The sequence below is a fragment of the Mus caroli genome, unplaced genomic scaffold (genome assembly GCF_978045245.1).
Source record: "Mus caroli unplaced genomic scaffold, Mus_caroli_1 scaffold_8, whole genome shotgun sequence".
NCBI lineage: Eukaryota > Metazoa > Chordata > Mammalia > Rodentia > Muridae > Mus > Mus caroli.
In genome coordinates, this window is record NW_028227263.1 from 47,444,315 (window position 1) to 47,464,928 (window position 20,614).

Consider the following 20,614-nt stretch of genomic DNA (forward strand, 5'->3'; position numbering starts at 1 on the left):
CAACATATATCTATTATATTCCAGCTGGAAAATACTGACATTATACTTGATTCTCAAGGCATCATTGGTTACTAAGTAGGACAGCTGTGAGTTCGTATATGTATCAGGCCTCTTGTGTCTGGAAGACAGTTTCCTTAGAGTCATCTTAGTCTTTCTACCTCCTCCTCTTCTGTGTAGATCCCTGAGACTTGGATTTAATGAAGACATCCCATGTACAACCGAGTGTTCCAAAGCCTCTCGTTCTCCAGACACTGGCTAGTTGTAGGTCCTTGTGTTAATTTTATCTATTACAAGAATCAGCTTCTGGGATGTGGGCCAAGCGAGGCCCTGATCTATGGGTACCGCAGCACGTCGTCATTAGGAGTCATCTATTGCTATGTAGCGTTACCAGAATAATAGCAATAGGTTTTCTCATAGGCGCACGACATATCTAGTCTCAGGTTCTTGGCCACATTACCAACGTGAGGTACAGGTTCCGTCTCATTGGAGTGGGCCTTAAGTCCAATCACAAAGAGCTTGGTTGCTCCCAGAACATTTGTGTCACAATTGCACCAGTTTATCCTGCTGGTAGACCACTGTTGTAGGCCACAGGACTTATAGCTGGGTGTTATTTATAATTTTTTGCCTTTCTTCTCTATTAACAAGAACTCCTAGTACTGGAAGTACTTGTTGGGGCATTGTCTCCCCCATTTATGATAGCTCCATTTAAATTACTTACACACACACACACACACACACAAGCTTCAACAACAGTGGGCCTCCTATGTTTTTCAGAAGGCTCAGGCTCTGAGGCACTCTTAAGTTCTTCATGATAGACCCTAATTCATATACAAGTTTTTCTGAATTTAAGGCTTATCTGGTTTCCACTAAATAAGCTGTCCTTGCTGCTGTCTGTAGTGTGCATCTGATATGCAAACAGTGTAAACTGATAGAGTGCCCTGGGCTGTGGACCAATAGCTAGGGAACTTTTTCCTTTTTTCCTTTTCATTGTATGACAACAGTAATGAATATTCCCCAAAGAGTACTTATGTTTAGTAGCATTTTAATTCACAGGAGACCTGGAACAGAGGTCTTCTATTTTCTTAGTTTGTCCTTATAAAGGTATTCAGCTATTGTAGGGTTGTTTTTAGAATACCCTCAGGCTGTAAGATTCTGTTCTTTCCAAAGCGTAGGATTGACAGAAAGGATGGAGATCTGGTTTTGTTGTTGTTTTGTTTTGTCTTGTTTTTTGAATCCTTGTTAGAATTTAATCCTGTGGTATTCTTCCCTGGAGAAAAGACACCCTACTCACTTGCCCAAACAAAAACTCTACAGCCCCTGTGTGTCCAGACTTCTCCAACCGGCTGTTCTTCTGTTATGTTACACTTGGCTTTCTTAGTTCATTGTAATAAGCAAAAGTAAAATCAAACATGTTTTATATGCAACTCTCATTAATTATAATAATTTCTTATCATTTTGCAAGAAATTAGATAACTAGTGTTGCCTATGTCTGTAGTTTGTTCTGTTTATCTTCTGGGCAGTGGAAAGTTTATTTTGTTGCCCTGGCCTGCACTTCAGGTAAAAGACAAGGCACCGTATGGTGGAGCTAGTGCTTCTGCCGGTAGTGTGAAAACAGGCATTGATCTGAAGCTGCACTCCTGAACATGGTGCAGTGGGTTCATCTTCACTGCGGTCAGGAGGCTTCTTATTAAAAGTTACTTCTTACAGTTTTACCTGATGTATTTATCTGAAATAATGCAGAACTGAAAACTTAACCCTAGGTGTTTTGACTTTTTTTCTTTTTTCTTGCCCTGTTGGGGATTGAGTCCTATGCCTTGTGCATGCTAGGGCAAGTGCTTCACCACAGAGTTAGAGCTGTCCCTAGGCTGTGTTTTTAACATTTTATTGCCACGTTACAGAACCTGCTAGACTGGTTTCCTTTACATTTATTAATTCACGTCTTCAAAGTGGAATTTTGCCCCCCAGGAATTAATGTAACATTTTCTTTTTTAAATTTTTCTTAATAATGTAATATTATTGTGTTTGCATACATTCATGCGTGACATAGTGCACATGTGGAGATCAGGCGACAACTTTCAGGAGTCAGTTCTCTTGTTATGCAGTTCTCATTGGTCTTCGCTGCACTTTGTCCTCCAGGCCGCCCTGCCCAGTAAGCTGCTATGCGGCTCCTGTGTCTCTCGGCCTCCTACTCAGTGTGGGAGAGAAGGGATTGCAAGTGCCTGCTTCCACATTCAGATTTACCTTGTGATTTTCTTTAATTAAACTCAGTCTTGAGACTTGTGCAGCCAGTGCTTTTTCTAGTGGAGCCATCTTGTTAGCTCTTAATGTCTGAATTAGCATCTCTGGGCCGTTAGTATTGTATGAAGCTTGCATGAGCAGTAGAAGGCAGGCAGACGGCTTTTGCATGGAGAGTGAACATGGTATAGGTCCTGCGCAAAGTTAAGCTCTTACTTTCAAGATTATTTGGTATTCTTAGGATGGTTTATTCTGGTAATGTCTTAAATGGATTGTAAGAAGGTAAAGTATCATTTCAGTTTCCTTTTCAAGTGGAAGTCACAGATACAAGAATTTTATTTTGGTTTACCAGTTTTTCTACTTGTGTCTCCCAAAAATCCAAGAATTGCTACTTAGCAAAACCACATTTACAATGGAATAGTTTAGTCTTGAAGAAAAAAAAAAGATCATGAGGATCATGAGGTATATACAAGACACAAGACAAGGATATAAGACACAAGACTGATGTACGGCATGCGTGAGTGCCATATGTGAATGTTCCATTACTAAGTCATCGTGGGAACACTTAAAAAGACACAAGTATAACACAGAAGGTGTGCCTCTGAAAAGTCCTTTTCCGGATGCCAGGTAAAGGAGATGCCACTTGAGCTGAGTCGCGAGAGTATGTCAGAGTTAGCAGGAGATGATGAGGACTGCCATTGAGAGGAATTGGTTCTAGGGAGGTGTGAGAGTACACTAGGGAGCTACTAGCAGCGATGGAGGGTGGTTCATTCTTTCTGCTACAGGCTTTTTTTTTTTTTTCTTTTTTTGCATCACTGTACACTTGAGAGGCTAGAGATGCCAAAGGGCTTTTACTCAAAAAGTTTGGGGATATGTTAAAATAGCACACAAATTTCTCAAAGAATACATAGCCTCATATTGATAATTTACAATACAGAATGCAGGTTAGATGTGTATTTTTAGGAGATATTTTTTGCCAGCGTTGTTGAGGGTAGAGGGTTGCCAGGGAGAAAGTTATATCAGTAATTAAGCACTACATGATTAAAATCTAAGCATACTGGGGATGTTAAAGGAGCAGAGAATACATAGATTCAAGGCATATTTGGGTGGTAGGTTCCACTGTGATAACTTACTGAGTTAAAGCAAAGATGAACAGAGGAAGAACCTGGGACCTTTTAACATTGGCTGGGACATAGCCTGCATTGTCCAATCCTAGAGCAGCAAGCACTAGAGAAACAGGGTGATGTAGAACCAGCAAATAAAAAGATATCTAGCTTTGGGTGGTTATGCAGTGAGCAAGATAATAAATAAGAAACTCAACAAATGGCTGGAGAGATGACTCACCAGTTAAGAACACTCACTGTTCTGATAGAGGACCAGAGTTCAGTTCCTAGCACCCATGTGTCAGGTGGCTCACAAACGCCTGTAATTCCAGCTTCAGGACATCTGATGCCCTCCTCTGGCCTCCACAGGCACCACCCAGAGACACATAAATAACATTAAAATTTCTTTTTAAGAATAAGCCAGGTAATAGTTGTCATTAACTACCAGTTCTAGCACAAGCCTCGATAACAAAGGCTGACTCTGGGAGGCCACTGTTTACAAAGATGGCTCAGGAGAGTTTGCCTGAAGGAGTTCAGGCTTGAAACTAAGAAGACAGGCAAAACTGAATGTACGGACTTAAAAGGGGAGGGGCGTGGCTTATAGAATAAAAAAGAAACCCCAGAGCTGGAACACCGTGCACTGGGTATCCGAGCATTGCCATTTGCTGTGAAGAGACACCACAACCATGGCAACTCTAATAAGGAAAACATTTAATTAGAGCTGGCTTACACTTTCAGAGGTTTAGTCCATGATTGTCTTGGCAGGAAGCATGGCAGCATGCAGGCAGACATGATGCAGGAAAAGGAGCTGAGAGTTCTGCGTCTTGATCACCAGGCAGCAGAAGGGACTGTGAGCCACACAGGGCATAGCTTGAGCACAGGAGATCTTGAAGCCCACCCCACAGTGACAAACTTCCTGTAAGAAGGCCACACCTCCTAATAGTGCTATGGCCAAGCATTCAGACGCATGAATCTCTTGAGGCCAGTCCTATTCAAACCACCACAGTTGAGTTGAATGGAAAGGAGTTCAGAATAGACTTGGAAGTAATTTCTTTCTTTCTTTTCTTTTTTTTTTTTTTTTTTTTTTTTGGTTTTTCGAGATAGGGTTTCTCTGTGTAGCCCTGGCTGTCCTGGAACTCACTTTGTAGACCAGGCTGGCCTCGAACTCAGAAATCCGCCTGCCTCTGCCTCCCAAGTGCTGGGATTAAAGGCCTGCGCCACCACGCCCGGCTGGAAGTAATTTCTTATTCGGTGAATAAGACAAAGCTGAGAAATTTATAGCATGGGCAGTTTGATTATATATATGATGGCCAGAATTCTACAATATCGTATTATCCCATATCCTGTGAGGTGGGGTCACTGTTCAAATTATTGGAGTTAGGAAAGGCTTAGGAACCACAGGGACTGGTCTTTTCCAAGAGTGTGAAACAAATTAGAGACTCAGATAGAGTTGGAAGGCGGGCATCTCCTTGTGCTTTATGGTTATTTTTAAGTAATGTTTCAAGCCAGGTGTGTAGTTTTGTTCACGCTCTCGGACCGTGGGGGTGTGCACAGAGAGTGCAACTGTTGGCGAAAAGTGATGCCATCCTTACTTTGTATGAACAGAAAGAAGCTCAGAGAAGTTAAGACTTTGCTGGGGGGGGGGGTGCTTATAACTCCAGTCCTCTAGAAACTGGCACTGGTTAGCCTATCTAGAGTACTGTTATTTAATTTTTCAAACCTATTTTTACTGATAGTTCTTAAAAGCTTTAACCTCCCTTCTAGCTCACCACCCACCAGAGGTAGTGGAAAGGAAAAGATATGGGGGAAGTGGACGAGTTAGAAATGGTTCTTTGGAGCAACTCCTGTCTGTGTTGTCAGGAAATCAGCAGTTCAGTTCCCAGGTCAGCACTGGCAGCCGCAGCTCACTCCACTTCAGGGATACACCAGCAGTCCAGTTTGGTAGTCAGGACAGTAAACACAATCAGCAGCAGTGGCACGACCTAGCAAAGATATCCAGGCCTCAGCTAAATTAGCAGCAGGAGGAATTAGGGCCAACAAGGACGCCAGAAGTTCTCAGTCATGCCTCTCCATGAAGTGAAGATCAGCAGAGATGTGAGACCAAGAAGCACTGCACAGCTAGCTCTACAAGCAAGCCTGTCTCAGTCCGTTGAGTCCTATTTATACTCCCTTTAAACATCACGTGTTCTCCATGGGTCTTGCCTCAGCATGTGAGTCTGTCTCAGCTGACACCACTCTGTCAATCGGCCAGAGGACTCAGAAGCTGCAGGAAGCCGCAGCACACCACCAGAAGTTTTTTGGTACATTTCTCTCAATGGAGCCCTGACAAATGGAGCTCAACTACGCAGTGTAAGGTGGACCAATCCATGCGCATCATTAGCAAAGAATCCTCCATCATGTGTCATCTCACATGTTTGCTTTAGGAAAACATCTCTGTCTTGTGTCTGCTTCAGTGAAATGTTCCTTCACAAGTCTGCCTTTGTCTTTCACCTGTGTCCACTTCAGGAAAACACTCCTTCGAGTGCTTGCCCCAGCAAAACACCGATGTAACTGACTTTCCAAAGAACCCTTAGGTTTCCACTTCAGGCTACATATGGAGACCTTGTCTCAATGAAAAGAAGATGAAGTACAGACTTGTCTAGACTCTTGGGTGTAGCTTAGGTAATATTTTAGCCTAGATACATATGGTGGACAGTCTAAATTCAGTAGAAGCCCCAGAGTCAACGCTTTCATTCTTAGGAACTAAATGAGCACTGCCCGCAGCTGTCAGACCAGTTGTGTAGAAGCAGAAAGCCAATTACTTCCCATCCCTGTAGTAAGGAAACTTACCAGTTCCTTAAAGGCTAGAAATAATTCTCTTAGCACTAAGTTCTGGGGGTGAAATTTAGTGTGCAGTTTCTTATGTGCAAGATAGTGAACTTTGTAATGAAATACAGTCAGTTACAGTTTTGCAAAATTCACGGCAAAAAAAAAATCATATATACAAAAAACTATCTACTAGCCCATGAAAAGGATGCCATCCTAATTCCTGGTGCAGAAAAGGCAGTTTGCTAAGGAGAGAGTCTCACAGCTCAAGAATCCTGGGTTCTGGTCATCCGCCATCGTGTGAAACTCAGCATGATAGTTTATTGGTTTTCAACTGTAACTTCGGCAGGATCTGGCCAGTGGCTAGTCTAAGACCAAATTCTCTGGGGAGAGAAAGCCTAAAGAAGCTATGTTTTGATTTTTTGATGGATATTCTTCGGCAGTTAGATTTACAGGCACCAACAGTGACATTTAGTTGTTAAATCTACGCCGCCTGCCTGTGTTCCCAGTGCACAGAGGCACAGCTCAGCAGGGTGGAATACGGACAGACATGTGCCTAGACAGGTGGACAGCTCTGGGGCGAGCTGGGAGATGCAAATCCAGCATATGTTTCTTTTCCTTCTCTCCCGGAGACCATTGATAGTAGCGATATAGACATAAGGGATAAATCCATAGTGGGGGGAGCAACACAACTCTAAATGATACAGCATAGGTAAGACTATGTGGGGAAATACAGCAGAGAAAAGGTGCAGCCCAGGAAGAGATGGGCAGGCTGCTTTCAGGGTTCCTGAGAGACAGAGCCCACTGGGATTTTTAATTTAGACGTTCCAGGTATAACCATCAGGAGCTAAGAAAAAGCTGTTGCCTGCCTGTAGGATATGTTCTTCTAGCTGGGCTGCCTTGCCTGGCCACAGTGGGAGAGGATGTACAGAGACTCAATGTGCCAGGTTGGGGGCAGGGATGGGGGAGGGTGGTACCCAGGGAGGGCCTCAACCCTCTCAGAGGAGGATTGTGGGAGGGGTGACCGGGAGGGGGGGGGTCAGTGAGAGGGATGTAAAATAAATAAATAAGAATAAATGAAAGAAAGGAAGAAAGGAGGGAGGAAGGAGGGAGGGAGGGAGGGAGAAAAGGAGGGAAGGAAAGGAAAGGAAAGGAAAGGAAAGGAAAGGAAAGGAAAGGAAAGGAAAGGAAAGGAAAGGAAAGGAAGGGAGGGAGAGAGAGAGAGAGAGAGAGAGAGAGAGAGAGAGAGAGAGAAAAGCAGTAGTAGGGAGGTGGCCTATGGCCCATTCCGTTCCGTTTGTTTGAAGTAACTTTTGATAGCGTTTGTTCTCACTGCTTTCTATACACAATGGATTCCTGCCCTCCTGCCCTTGTTTGGTTCCATGTAAGTATGTGTATACTTATATGTGTAAAAGTATTTGGCATACTAGAAAGGCAGAGCAGAGAGGAAGGTGACTGTGGACTTTTATAACTAACTCAGTGAAAGGGTGAAAGATGGCTGAACGTAGGATGGAAACACTCTGTACAAGGACAATACCATCCTAACATGCTCTCCTCGGTGGGTTGTGGTGGTTTTAAATAACGTTACTGTCTCTCCACACCCCGCCCCACCTGATACTCTAGGAAAGCTGCACTGTCAGCAGTTCCTGCTGCTTCTGCAAAGCTGGTGCTGGGGAAGGCGGCATTGTGCATACACAAATCTCTGTTGTTTCACATGAAACCTATATCAGTTGTTTATACTAATCAATTATTCTTGGGGGTGAAGTGACTTGAGGGGAAATATTTGAGGAAAAATGTTAGTATGTGAGGAAAACATGCATGGACAAGATCACCTAGAACAAATGGAATAGCTTCCCCACACTCTCTCACAGGCACACAAGCTTTTTAAAAATTGGAATGTTTACATTTGACTGCCTGCACCGGCCTAGAACCCAAGAGAGAAATCTGATGTTTAGCCCAAAGAAAAGGAGACACACTTTCCTCACACATCAGAGAACTAAGATCTCAGCCAGGTGTGTGCAGAGAGCGGGTGGGAAGCTGTGCTGCCCACCAGTGACGCCACATGGAGAGGCTGGAGCCTCTGCAGAAGAGGCTGAGAGAACTTGGCTTTTACCCTTTGTTCATGGCCAGCTGTGGGCTTGCATGAAGTCATAGGAATTTTCAAGCAGGTCGCGCCGGCTTAAAAGTTCTGAATGAGCTTCCTTTGGATAGTTACAGGAAGACTGAGTACATAGCAGAAGCTGAAGGTGTGGGTCTCAAAGAGGCCATGGCTGTTCTTGCAATAACAGCATGATCCTTCTGTAATAATAGCAGCTCTATAAGTCTTCACAAGTCTAAGGGACAGAAAAACCTGGTGTTCCCAAAGGACAAATGTGAGAGTGCACAATAGAAGCTAAAAAGTGAAGCTCACATCTCTGAGTAACTGATGAACACAGAGAGAAAGCTGGTGAAAAGGAAAGTCCTTCCACGCTGCTGTGGAACTGTGTCCTCTGGCGTGATGTGGTCATTGCCGCGTGGAATCAGAACACCTGTGATCTCCCACCCGACATACAGTCCCTCTTGGGAGGGCATGAGAGTTCAGGAGGCAGCACCTGTGTCCCAAGAGGCCCCACCTCTTCCTAAGGATAAATTCCTCTCATGATTGTTGGAGGAGGGAGCCGGTTTCCTTAGTAGTGCAGCTGCACAAAAGGTGCCCATGTTTCTGTAAGCTCAGAGGGTTCACCAAACTAGACTTCTGTCAAATTCTTTATTTGGTCTGTCTTTTTGTCCTGTGGTAAGTAGATGTTTGTTCAGGTATCTCCAGGAAAAACTTAACATAATGATAACGTGACAGTGGACTGTTGTTTTTTCACAGTGAACACAGTGGCTTTTTGTTTTTTCAAATGTACATGGGACAGTGATATAAACCAAGAAACTTTAAACTGTTATCTGTCACTATGAAAAACAAAAATATAAAATTATTAAAAATCACATGCAATATGTTCTCAGCATTAAATTAAGTTAGAAATTACTGACAAAAAAATCTGAAAAATTCCAAAAAATATAAAAATTATACAACATGTATATTAGAAGCTATGGGTCAGAAAAAAGAAATACCAAGGCAAGTTAGGGAGTATTTTGAAATGAGTGAATATGAATATGAATGTTTAAAGGAATACATAAAATAACATAAAAACATAGAAGGAAATTTGATAGTATGTTTTTTAAAAAAAGTCTCCAGTCAGTAATCTCAACTTTCTTGAGCTAGAAAAAGGAAGACAACTCATGCCCATTTTGTACACGAAGGAAGGAAGTGGGAAAGGGCAAAGAGTTCAAGACCAGAAAACGAGTGCAGCGTATCAGTTAAACAACAGACACTCTGTGGAAAGATCAGTAAATGTGTAGGCTGGGGCTGGGTATGGTAGTGTATGCCTTCATTCCAGCACTCAAGAGACAGAGGCAGGAAGGACTCTGAGTTCAGGGCCACAGTGAAACCCTGTCTCAGTTATTTAATTGGTTAATTATCTTATTAGCTAGTAGCCAGAAGAACCAAGTACAAAGCACAGGTTGCTAGGCCAGGAATGGTGGTGAGCATCACCACGGTCCTACGAGCAGTAAAGCCAACAGTTCCAAGGATGAAGAGCCGAGAGTTTACGTCTGGGGCCACTCCATGGGTGGTGAGTGCCAATCCAATGACATAAAATCATTAAGACAAAGAATTGGGGAGGAATATTTGGCTGCAGAAGATGAGTGGTGCTCCTTGAGTTTGGGATCTTACTCTTCCACATATTGGTCTTTATAGCTGAAAGAGAAGAAAAACCTTAGGTATAAACAGCGTAGGGCTAGGGGATGGGTCTATAGCACAGCTTTTGTCTAACGCGAAAGATGTCCTTGGTTAAATTGAAAGACAAAAACTCTGTAGGTGGTGGATTTTGTGCTAAAGTCCAAACTGGATTCTGGCCAACTAAGCCTGTGTTCTATTCTTCCCTAGGTGGGTGGGGGGAGCAGAGGAGCTCAGGGCACGCTTCTTATTACATCACAGTTCATGAAACAAAATCCTTTGAAAAATACGAAACCGCGGATGTCAGGATCTTACACTGTTTCTGTGCCTGAGGACGACCTCTGCAGATGCAATCAGGCCTGGACTGTCAAACACAAGCTCTCGTTTTCTCAGAGTAGGAGGATGGAAAAGGATTTTATTATCACAAAACTGAGGGTCATACATTTCATATAGTCACAAGATTCAGGCATATGAACACAAATATTAATCATTAGCATACTAAAGCTAACACTAAGAGGAAATTAAATGCTCTATAATAGGATTCAAGTGTGAGCCTGTGAGATAAAATGTGTGCTAGCACTACAAGCCACATCTATAAAGCTGAGTTTTACACAGCCATAACTTCAGACTGTCACCATGTAAAAACGCTTGTGACATAATACAGAAAAACCCAAATGCACATTGCCTGTGCCCTGTGATTCTCACTAAAATATATACAAGCAAGATGAAGTTCATAAACCTGGTTATATGAACTGTAGCATAGCCATCCAAACATAGGTCAGTTTCCTGTTCCACATTTTGCATTCTCAGTAATGGTAAGTAGAGTTGTGACTGAAAATAAGTTAACCAGGCTTTCAGGAGTGAAGTCTGAATTTTGAAGTCTCATAAAGGTTTCTTGGTCAGTGTCCAGAAACCTGTGTGCAAAGTGTGAGAGTCCTGCTGTTTGCCTCCTGTAAGCCGTGCCAGTGGCAGTTAGTTCATCTGGAAACCCTCTGTACTGATGCGCCTCGCCTGCTGGCTCTGTCTAGCCCCGTCACAGGCAGGAGACTGAGCTCTGCGTGTGCACATGTGGTTGAGCATCATGTCCGTCTGCAGTATCTCATCGGGCCTTGTCTCCCTCATCTTCCCTTGTAGGAAGTGCGTTTTCCACTGAGCATGGCAAGCTTCAGCTGCAGAAGGAATCCCTGAGTGAGCTGAGGAAAGAGTGTACTGCCAAAAGGTAAAAATGGCTGAGAAGAGCTTCTCTGAGCATTAAGCTTATGGGAGCGTTGGGAACGGGAATGCAGCATTTTAAAAGACTGCTACTAATTTAGACCCCGAGTATCTCAGCACCCTGTTCACCATCTCAGCAGGCATGTATGAACACCCACTGTGTGCTTGCGCCATGCAAGAGCCTAGAATCCAGAACACTTTCTCATTGCCCAGGCCACAGCACCGGGCCGATATTAACATCCTCTTCTCCCGCCTTTTCCATGCGCCCCTCCAGCTAGTTGGCTTGCCTTCTTCAGATTTCTGCTTCTTTGATATCACATTTGATGACCTCCACAATACCTAGGGCATTGCTCTGAGCACTGGCTCTCCAGCATTCCAGCTGAACCCCAATGCTGCTATCAGGGAGTTCCTCTTTTTAATTAATTTAATTTATGTATTTCATGTATGTGGGTATACTGTCATATATTGTCACTGTCTTCAGACACAGCAGAAGGTGACATCAGATACTCATAGATGGTTGTGAGCCACCATGTGGTTGCTGGGAATTGAACTCAGGACCCCTGGAAGAACAGTCAGTGCTCTTAACTGCTGAGTCATCTCTCCAGCTCAGGGAGTTCCTCTTAAAATACCATTTTTAACCATATTTTTCTCTTCTTAGTATAGTGATTCTATGCTTAATTTTCAGATACCATGCAACAAACTGGCATTATACAACTATGGTTTATTTTAGATTTGCCCTCCACATAAGATGATGACAATAGCTTTTCTCTCCGTGAACATTAATTCCTAGTCACCTGTGTCCCTCCCCTTACCTTTACTCCCTTCTGAGGCAAGCCCTGTCATCCCCCATTTTCCTTTGAAGACTCAAGACTCCTAGACCTAGGACAAAGTGGAGAACATCTGCTCTTACTCTCCAGTTTGTAGGTAGGAAAGCCAGGCTCCGCACAGTCTCTGCCCAGCTGGCTGGCAGAGCCACCAAGGGTCCAGTGGCCCTCAGGCAGTAGGAGTAAGTCTGTGTTCTCCATCATGCTGACTTGGCAACGCTTTTGACTCCAGATTTTCCCACAAGCAGAAGATCTGTGTCTTGTGATTTAATTCAGTTCTGACCTTGCTGGATACCTCCTGACAAGTTCCTGGAGACTGACACCTGTGCTGGATACCAGTCATAAACTCCTCACCTGTGTTTCCTGCAAGCCAGCTATAATGATTCCCACAAAGTCCTTCAGTTCAGTTAACTGGCAATTTCCTTGAGGGCCTTGCAGCCTTCAGGAAACACTGATATTTACAGGTTATGTATGGTAAGGGTTGCCAAGGATACAGATAAACTGTCAGATGGAGGTGGTTCTGTACCGTCTGTAGTCTTGTCATTTTCTAGGTACCTTCATACTATGACATACATCAGGCTCTGCCTTCCAGAAGTGTTACAGAGATCTCTCTCCAACCCCTCCGTGGAAGGAGGTGTGTGTGGGTAGAGCTGAAAACCAATCCTCTATTCTTTAGGCATGCTGTGACCTGCCTGTCCTTGGAATGTCTCCTGCAACCCATCTCATTACCCTAATCACGTAGGCATCATCAAGAATAACAAAAAATAAACCCCATTATTCAGAAAATTCCAAAGGTATTAGGTGCTCTGTGATTAGAGACCGGAGCAGTCTGGTACATTTGCTAGTGTCCGCAGGCTCTTCGAAGCAGCACGCGGCTGGCTCTCCCTTCTGCTCTTGCCTGTAGTTTCTTTTAAATCCCTTCTGTTTTTAAGCTGCTAAGAGGCAGGAAACATGCTTTGTGATGTTTTATGTTGGCCACGTTTTTGAAGTCACTCAGGAGATGAGCTCTCATCTTACCCAACACCTTGGGATTTTGCTCAACTGTTCATCTTGTTTTGTTATTCTTCTGATATCACGGCACAGTGTTTCTTGAGACAGTATAAGGTGTAACTGTGAAGAGATACTTTTATTTTTCTCCCCTTTAAAGGAAATACCATATAAATCAAATCCTGAAATCTAATCAGCTTCCCTGAGTCACTGGTTAGGAAGTGTTTAGTGATAGCTTACTGTGCTCTCTGGAATAATTGAGCACACACTTGCAGTGCTCCTGGTATGTAGGAATAGGTGCTCCTGGCATGGGCATTTGGTTATTATATTCTTTATAGCTCTTAGCACAGTGCTGGTCACACACAGTAGCCCACAGAATAAACCAATGTAACTGGCAATGGTAGGAACCGGTGAGGACTGAAGGTGGCTATCACTCTTACCTCCGCTCCTGAAATTCCCTGGGCAGTTCCAGACCATTTAATCCTCTGTGGTTTATTTAGGTAGAAATAAGTGTTAGAAAGCATGCAAACATAATCTTTTCATGAATGCACTTTTCCTTTCTCCTCCTTAGGGAGCTCTTTCTGAAGACTAACGCTCAGTTGACCATCCGCTGCAGGCAGCTACTCTCAGAGCTGTCCTACATTTACCCTATTGATTTGGTAAGTCTCGGGTACCTGAAGAGATGGGACTGCTGGAAAGATGATTCCTCATGAAATGTCCTTCCAGTGAGAAAGTCATCGCTCTGCATGCTCCCTCATGGTTCAGGAGAACTTGAAGAGCTAGTATTTAGTTAAGATGTATATTAGACTCACTTGGGCAGAGATGGACAAGAGCCCCACCCTCAGTGCTTCCCTTCTAAGCACGAAGACCCAAGTCCCATCCCTCAGACCCAAGAGAAAAGCTGGGCATGACGGCACACTCTTGTCCCAGTGCTGGGGAGGTGGAGGCAGGAGGATCCCTGAGACTCAGTGGCTAACTAGTCCACCCAATTATCGAGCCTCAGGTCCTATTGAGAGTCCCTGTCTCAAAAACAAGGTGGACAAGCCATATTGGGGAATGCCTCCCAGAGTTGCAGAGTTAACACCTCTGCACCCCACCCCACCCCCCACAAACACACATATTTAGTTGGTCTTAGGTCCCATAGTTTCATTGTCTCATATATCACCTTGATGGTATGAATTCATATCATCAGAAACAATGCCAAATTATTTCTGGTTCCTTCAGAATCTTCTTATTCAACCAGTTATCTGCCATTTCTGATGTTTCCTCTGATGAATTGCTGTTCATTCAGGCATTCCTGAGGCAACTCTCAGGGCATTACATTTTTAATGCATTTTCTTAAAATCACTATAAAAGGTGATAGTGGGAAAGTCTGAGTAGGATTATTAGCTCGAAAATCAAGTCTACTAAAATTGCTAGCTACCGTGCTAATGGTTATCAACTTAGTAAACTGATTTTCAGAGAAAAAGCCAATAGAATGTGAATTTGTTCCTAGAATCTTGTTCAGTTGTTTATGCAATGGATATGGGTTAGACAGAATGTTTCTTTTTCTTGTTTTAAGAACAGATATCATGTAACTCCAGTTTCTTCAAACACGTGATGCAGTTAGGAGTGAATTTGAACTCCTGGTGCTGCCGCCATGCCCCTAGTGCTGGTATTATAGATGATCGATTGCGCCATGTCCGGCAAGAAGATACTTTATAATCTTACTGTCATATGCCCTTTTCTTTGGATATTGCACATGGGATTTTATTCTATAAAACTGTCAAGCATAAGGAACCCCAGGAAAGTAGTGTACCAGTCGCCATGGATCCTCAGCAGCCTGAGCAGCCCCACTGTGGGCTGCATCGAAGACGCTCTCACTGCAGAGCTGCAGTCTGGGGTTGTCTTAGTGGCTTCTTTGCTTTTTAGTACAATGAATTAATTTTATTCTTTGGTTAAATTCACAGAATGAGCATAAGGATTACTTTGTATGTGGTGTCAAGTTGCCTAATTCCGAGGACTTCCAAGGTATTTCTTCCTTCCTTTCTTTCTTTTTTGTAATTACAAGGATTTGGTATATGCAGTATGCATGGTAATAGAGTTACCCTGATAATGGATACCTAGTACTTTGTCTAAAGGGGATTTTAGAATTTCTGTACCTTCCCAGCTAGAAGTACATAGAATCTGCCTTCCTGGTAGTAACTGTAACAAAACATTTATCCTAATCTTGGAACAAATAATTACTGAGCTTTGTATTTGAAATTAAAAAAAAAAAAAGAAATTAATGGGCTTCAGACAGCAGGCTGGTAATTTCCAGGTGTTTGTTGTTGTTTTTATGGAAATCTGTGTAGAGCTGGGAGCAGGGCTAGAGCAGGAGTTAGTCTGCTGTCGAGAGTCCTGTTCCTGCCGTCCTGATAAGTAACTAAGATTTAACCTTGGGGTGTTTCCCCAAGCATAGCTTTCATTTCTCACTTCTCTCTTTTACATTAAAGGGATTACAGATTTTCTTTTCTAGTTCCTGTATACCGAGATAAGAGTATATATTTTAATGTATGTGCCAGGAATCTAAACTCGGGTCCTCACGTTTGTACACTTTACCCTTCGAGCCTTCTCCCCAGTCCAGGAGACTATTTGCATTATTAATAAACTGTCTTAGTTCCCCAGTAGCCTAAGTGCTGCTTGAATGTCTCCTGATATGTCTTGTAGAGTATTCACACAGCCAGCTGTATACCACAGAGCTCCAGGCAGAGGCTGTCACTAGTATCCATCGGGCTATGCTTCCATTTCCCTTTGAAGAACATTGCTGTTTGTGGTCAGAAACATTCTGAATTACCCTGTCTGCCTGCATAACACATGGGTAGCTGGGACATGATATAAGGAGCATGATAGCCCAGAGACAGGCAATCTTGGTTCAAGTTCTAGGCGCCCATCTGTAGCGGGGTCACGTTCGAGTTATTTTCCAGTCAGGCTTCTGTAATTGCTGTGAGAGCTGGGACACACCTGTGTCTATAAAAGCTTGAGGGCTTGGTTTATCTTTAATACTTATTAAGCCAAAGGAAGCCTGAGACTTGGAGTTAGCAGCAGGGCGGGGCGGGGTGGGGCTGCTTCCTGCTGTATCTTGAGCCTTCACACCTCTCAGTCTTGTTGGTGTTCATTTTATACAAAGTTGCAGTGTCCTAAAGCCTATGGTGCATTAGCTTCCTCACATTAAACGACCTTTCCTAGGGCTAGAGAGTGCTCTGGCTGCTTCTGTAGAAGACCTGGGTTTGAGTCCCAGCACCCACGTGATACTTACAACCATCTGTAACTCTAGTTCAAGGTAATACAGCACCTCCACAGGCAGCAGGCACAGACATGATACACAGATGTATGCAGGCAAAATGCCTGTACACATAAATTAAAATGATAATTACAATTTTATTTACTAAGTGCTCTCGAGAACAGTCCTCCTTTGGAGGACTTGAGGGTAAGCTGCCTATGAGGATGTGAGCTTGGGGGAGCTGGCCTCCCACCTGTCTCCCATGCAGTGGTGTAGACAAGGGAGAGATAGCCTCCTCCCTGCCTGCCTGCCTGCCTCTCACCACCTATAGCAAGTGGGAGACCTGACCCTGGGAGCATTCGAGCAAGAGAACTGGCCCTCCCCATCACCAGTTATAGCACTTGGGAGAGGGGCCCTCTACCTCACCTGAGCAGCACTAGTAAAGCTGACCCTAGTGGCTGGGGCACGGGTGAGCCAACCCCGAGGGCATCAGTGCGGGATAACTGGCCCTGCCACTTGTCTGCCCTGCAGTGACGTGTGCAAGGGAGAGATGCCCCCTGACCCCTTGCCACCTAGGACAGGCAGGGAGCTGGCCCCAAGGTCATCAGAGTGGGAGAGCTGGCCCTGCCCCTCCCCTGCAGCCCTCGGGAGAGCAGGCCCTGTGCTTCTCCTGGACAGGACAGTAGAGCTGACCGTAACGGCGGGGGTGCTGGTAGGCCTGCTTCAAGGGTTTGAGAGTGGAACTGCTGGCCCTGCAACTTGTCTGTGCCCTCCCCCACCCTCACCCTTTGTCACCTAAGTCCCTGGGGTCAGGAGAGCAGGAGAGCTGTCCTGTCCCTTGCCTGCTGTAGCACAGTAGAGCTGGCCCTGATGTGGGGGTTGAAGGTGAGCCAACCCAAGGGTGTGAGTGTGGGAGAGCCAGCCCTGCTTCTGCTGGGTCTGCTGGGTTCTTGTCTGCTGGGTTGTCCTCTCCTCAGTAAACAGAAGTGGAAGTACTTACAGAAGGGAAAAGAGTGAAGGAAAGAAAAGATCAGAGCTATGTGATTAGAATATAGTAAGCAGCGGGGAGAAGAGAGGGTCAGAGAAGGAGGAGATGTCAGCAGGGCCTTGGCTGCTGGAAGGGGTCTCAGGTTCATTCTCAGTAAGTGGCCAGTGCCTAGAGCTTCAGAGGGGCTGAGGCATGCACAGAGCACTGACCTGCTCTACCCACAAGGCTTTTGGTTCTATTTTGGTTTTCTTTGAAGTGCCTTGTTTCTCATGGCTTCCATAGCTGTCTACACTTAGAATGCTTAGTAAAGCTGAATACATTCTCCAGTCCTTTAAAAATGCACAGTAGCTCTTCAGTAAAGTTGCTGAAGAGTGAAATGGGAGATAAAATGAAACCAACATTTAATTTTAGTCCAAGGTCCTGTTCAGTCCACTCCCTGAGAGCCCTAGAGTCAGAAGTTTTAGGAAGGATATACGCTATATTGTGTTCACATTCTGCAGGACACTCGTGTAGTCTAACAACACAGCACCTTGCCAGGTGCTGAAGGATACAGAGGATTAAGGCACTGGTCTGACCTTGGGAAGATTATAGTTCTGTTGTGGGCAACAGATAGGTAATTAAACCAGGCTAGAAAGTGGTTATTGAATACATACTATGTTAAAGGCTCAAAAAAGTGGGAATAATTCTCTTGGTAGGGGATCAGGAAAACCACTTCATAGAATCAGAGAATGTTTGAAAGAAGGGTAAGAGGGTGATTTAAGCTGGGTGAGTAAATATGCAGCAACATCAACCAGATATTGATGGTGAGCCTGTAGTTCCAGCACCCGGAGGCAGGAAGATCAGGGGTTCGATGCCAGCTCCCACTACGTGAGACTTTATTTTGAAAATTACAAGAGTAGTGTTTGATGTTATGAGATTACTTTAGTTCTGTGAGAATTTTCTTTATGGATAGAGAATTACCTTGTTTTGTTGTTTCAATTTTAAAAAGAGAAAGAAAGAGATGAGGGAAAGAGAGAGAGGGAGTAAGGGAGGGAGGAGAGGAAAATAAAAGAAAATTGAGACTTTGAAAATTTCAAACGTTTTTCCATCCAAGGACTCACCTTAACTGGTGGCAAAGCTTAATGTTACCACTGATCTGCCTGAATCTAGGATCTTCCTTATTCCTGTCATGATGCAACTTTCTTGTCTTTTAATAATGACCTCCTGAGCATCCACGGACTTTTTAGTGTGCTATAGCAGTGCGTTCTGGAAGAGGTTCTAGGAAAGGAACTTCCAACGGGTTTTCTCATGATGCCCATGAACCTTTGCTGGATACAGATTAGCACTGCATGGGTCAGTGATGTTTGGGAAACCCCACCAGGGGCCCTGTATTTATTATGCTTTTCTGAATGACTCAGTTATTGTTAGAGCATGCCAGAGAGAGCTGGACACAATGCGAGGAAAGGGTCCAGAGAGGAACGCTCATCTGAGTTCCATTGACTGAGACATTTAGTTTAAAAACGAGAAATGAAAAGAAAAGAAAAAACCCAATGTTTGTGCTTGTGTGTTTTTAAGTAATCCATAACACGAGAGCCTTTTGTGGTAATGAGACCCAGGTGTCCTCTGTGTCTGTGTCCCTTCATGCAGGCATGATTTCTTGGAAAGGAGAGTCCATATGTCAAACAGTGTTTCACTGAGAACATGGAATGACTTCATAACTGCTGTGGCACTGATTAGAGTCTTAACTATTTTGTCCTGTCTGCATCAGAGGGTGCTGGGTCCCTTAACAGAGGAGCTGCCTCAGGGACTGGGAAGGCGGGATGGTAAGAACTTTGAGATCTCTCTGCGCTCAGATGCATTGCCATATGAACAGTTTGTCCAACATAGAACTAAAGGAACGCTGAACTGACTTATAATGTTTGTGTAGCTGTTGTGTGTTTGTAAGAATTTTTGTCATAAAGATTATACACAAAAGCTCTAGCTTTGAGTGGCTTTCTACATCTTAAGAACAAATCATAAGTACCTACTATAAGGGAACTGTGGCTTAGCCTCCAAGCCCTTGGAACACTGTTGAGTTAGTATCATTTCACATACCTAAGTCTTACAGTTCACTCCCTCGCTCCCAACCCTTCTCCCTCCTTCCCTCCCTCCCTCCAGCTCCTCACTAGCAGAAGTATCATGTGTGACCTTTCTAACTCCCTAGAGCAGCCTCTGAAACCCACACCTCTGCTCTGTGTTAGGTGTGGCGGGCATCGTTAATGCTTGCTGGAAAAGCACATCTCAGAGGGCCATGTTTTGGCTCTGTCAGGTAAAACATCTTTCAGATCTCAGAATGCTGGGAACCTTAAACCTTTTGGTTTTCAGCTAAAATGATTGGCAACAGACTGTGACATCTGAGGTTGCATGGCCTGCAATCACCGTAATTAACCACACGAGTTCCCATTTTCCCACTGGAGGCTCAGTGGTCTTGGGGTGATGAAAGTGACTTCCCTACCAGGAGGTGGTTTTCCTTCTGAGGGCATTGAAATACCCCTGGGCCCTGTAAGGCTCCACGCGTGATCCTTTTAAAATGCTTTTTAATATAAAGCTTCAATATTGGAAATCCAACACCACGGTTTTTAACTGTGAGGCTGGTGAGGCGCTACGGCCTGGACCGGGAAACCTCGCATGGTGTTTAATAGGTAGAGCGGGGAGTCGTGTGGCTACGGCAGAGACCGTGGGCAGCCTAAACTGAAGCTCATTTCCAGTATTACTTAACTCTTGTCTGCTGTTTTCCTTTGATTTCATTTCTGTGCATACACCTCTCTGAGATTCCCTTTTAGTTTGACATTTAAGCAAAATTGGCTTTGTTCACTGGGGAGGTGATGTGAGATCACGCCTTTGTTCTTTTAATAAAGGTGTGTATGTAGTCTAAAAACATGCAAATGTAATTTTTCTTACCATTATCCTTTTAGTAATTTGAGAAGCATGCAGATGCTTGAGGTATTAACTGCTGGTGGTTTGTATTTGACTTTTTTGGGAGGTTTATCAAAAGACTTTTTTGTTGCTTCCTGAGAATTTTAACCCCTTTCCTACCGGGTTCTGCAGGAAGGCGGGGGAAGCTGAGTGTTAGCTCCATGGTGGGCACTGCCATGCTGCGAGTGTGAGCCCCCTTAGTCCTCCTCCTCTCCTTTCAGAAAACGGTTCTTTAGACACGGTCCTTTTGCTCTGAGGAATGGTTTTAGTTTGGTGACTCTGCTCAGTCTAGAAAGTGGGAGGTTGTGTCTCCACTGTGAAAGCTCTCCCAGTCTCAGCTGTGACTCCAGACATAGATACTGGGCAGCAGCATATTTTCAGGCCCAGAAGCAGTTTCCCCGTTCATTCCGCTGCTGTTGGTTTTTACCGATACGATTTTGACCACGCTGTCCCACCTGGGCCTCATCTGTGCCATCGGGGAATTGATGGCATTACATGCCATGCTATCTAAGATTTCTCTTATGA

General features: G+C 44.2%; 1 protein-coding gene across 2 annotated transcripts in view; it reads left to right on the forward strand.

Moving 5' to 3' along the window:
- Window positions 1-20,614, forward strand: part of Uvrag (UV radiation resistance associated) — a 265,993-nt gene that overhangs the window by 146,957 nt on the left and 98,422 nt on the right. For both annotated transcript variants that reach the window (XM_029479367.2, XM_021167360.3), the window contains 3 exons: window positions 11,038-11,122; window positions 13,498-13,585; window positions 14,876-14,936. In XM_029479367.2, coding sequence (XP_029335227.1) covers window positions 11,038-11,122; window positions 13,498-13,585; window positions 14,876-14,936 — 234 coding nt within the window. The remainder of the gene's footprint in view (window positions 1-11,037; window positions 11,123-13,497; window positions 13,586-14,875; window positions 14,937-20,614) is intronic.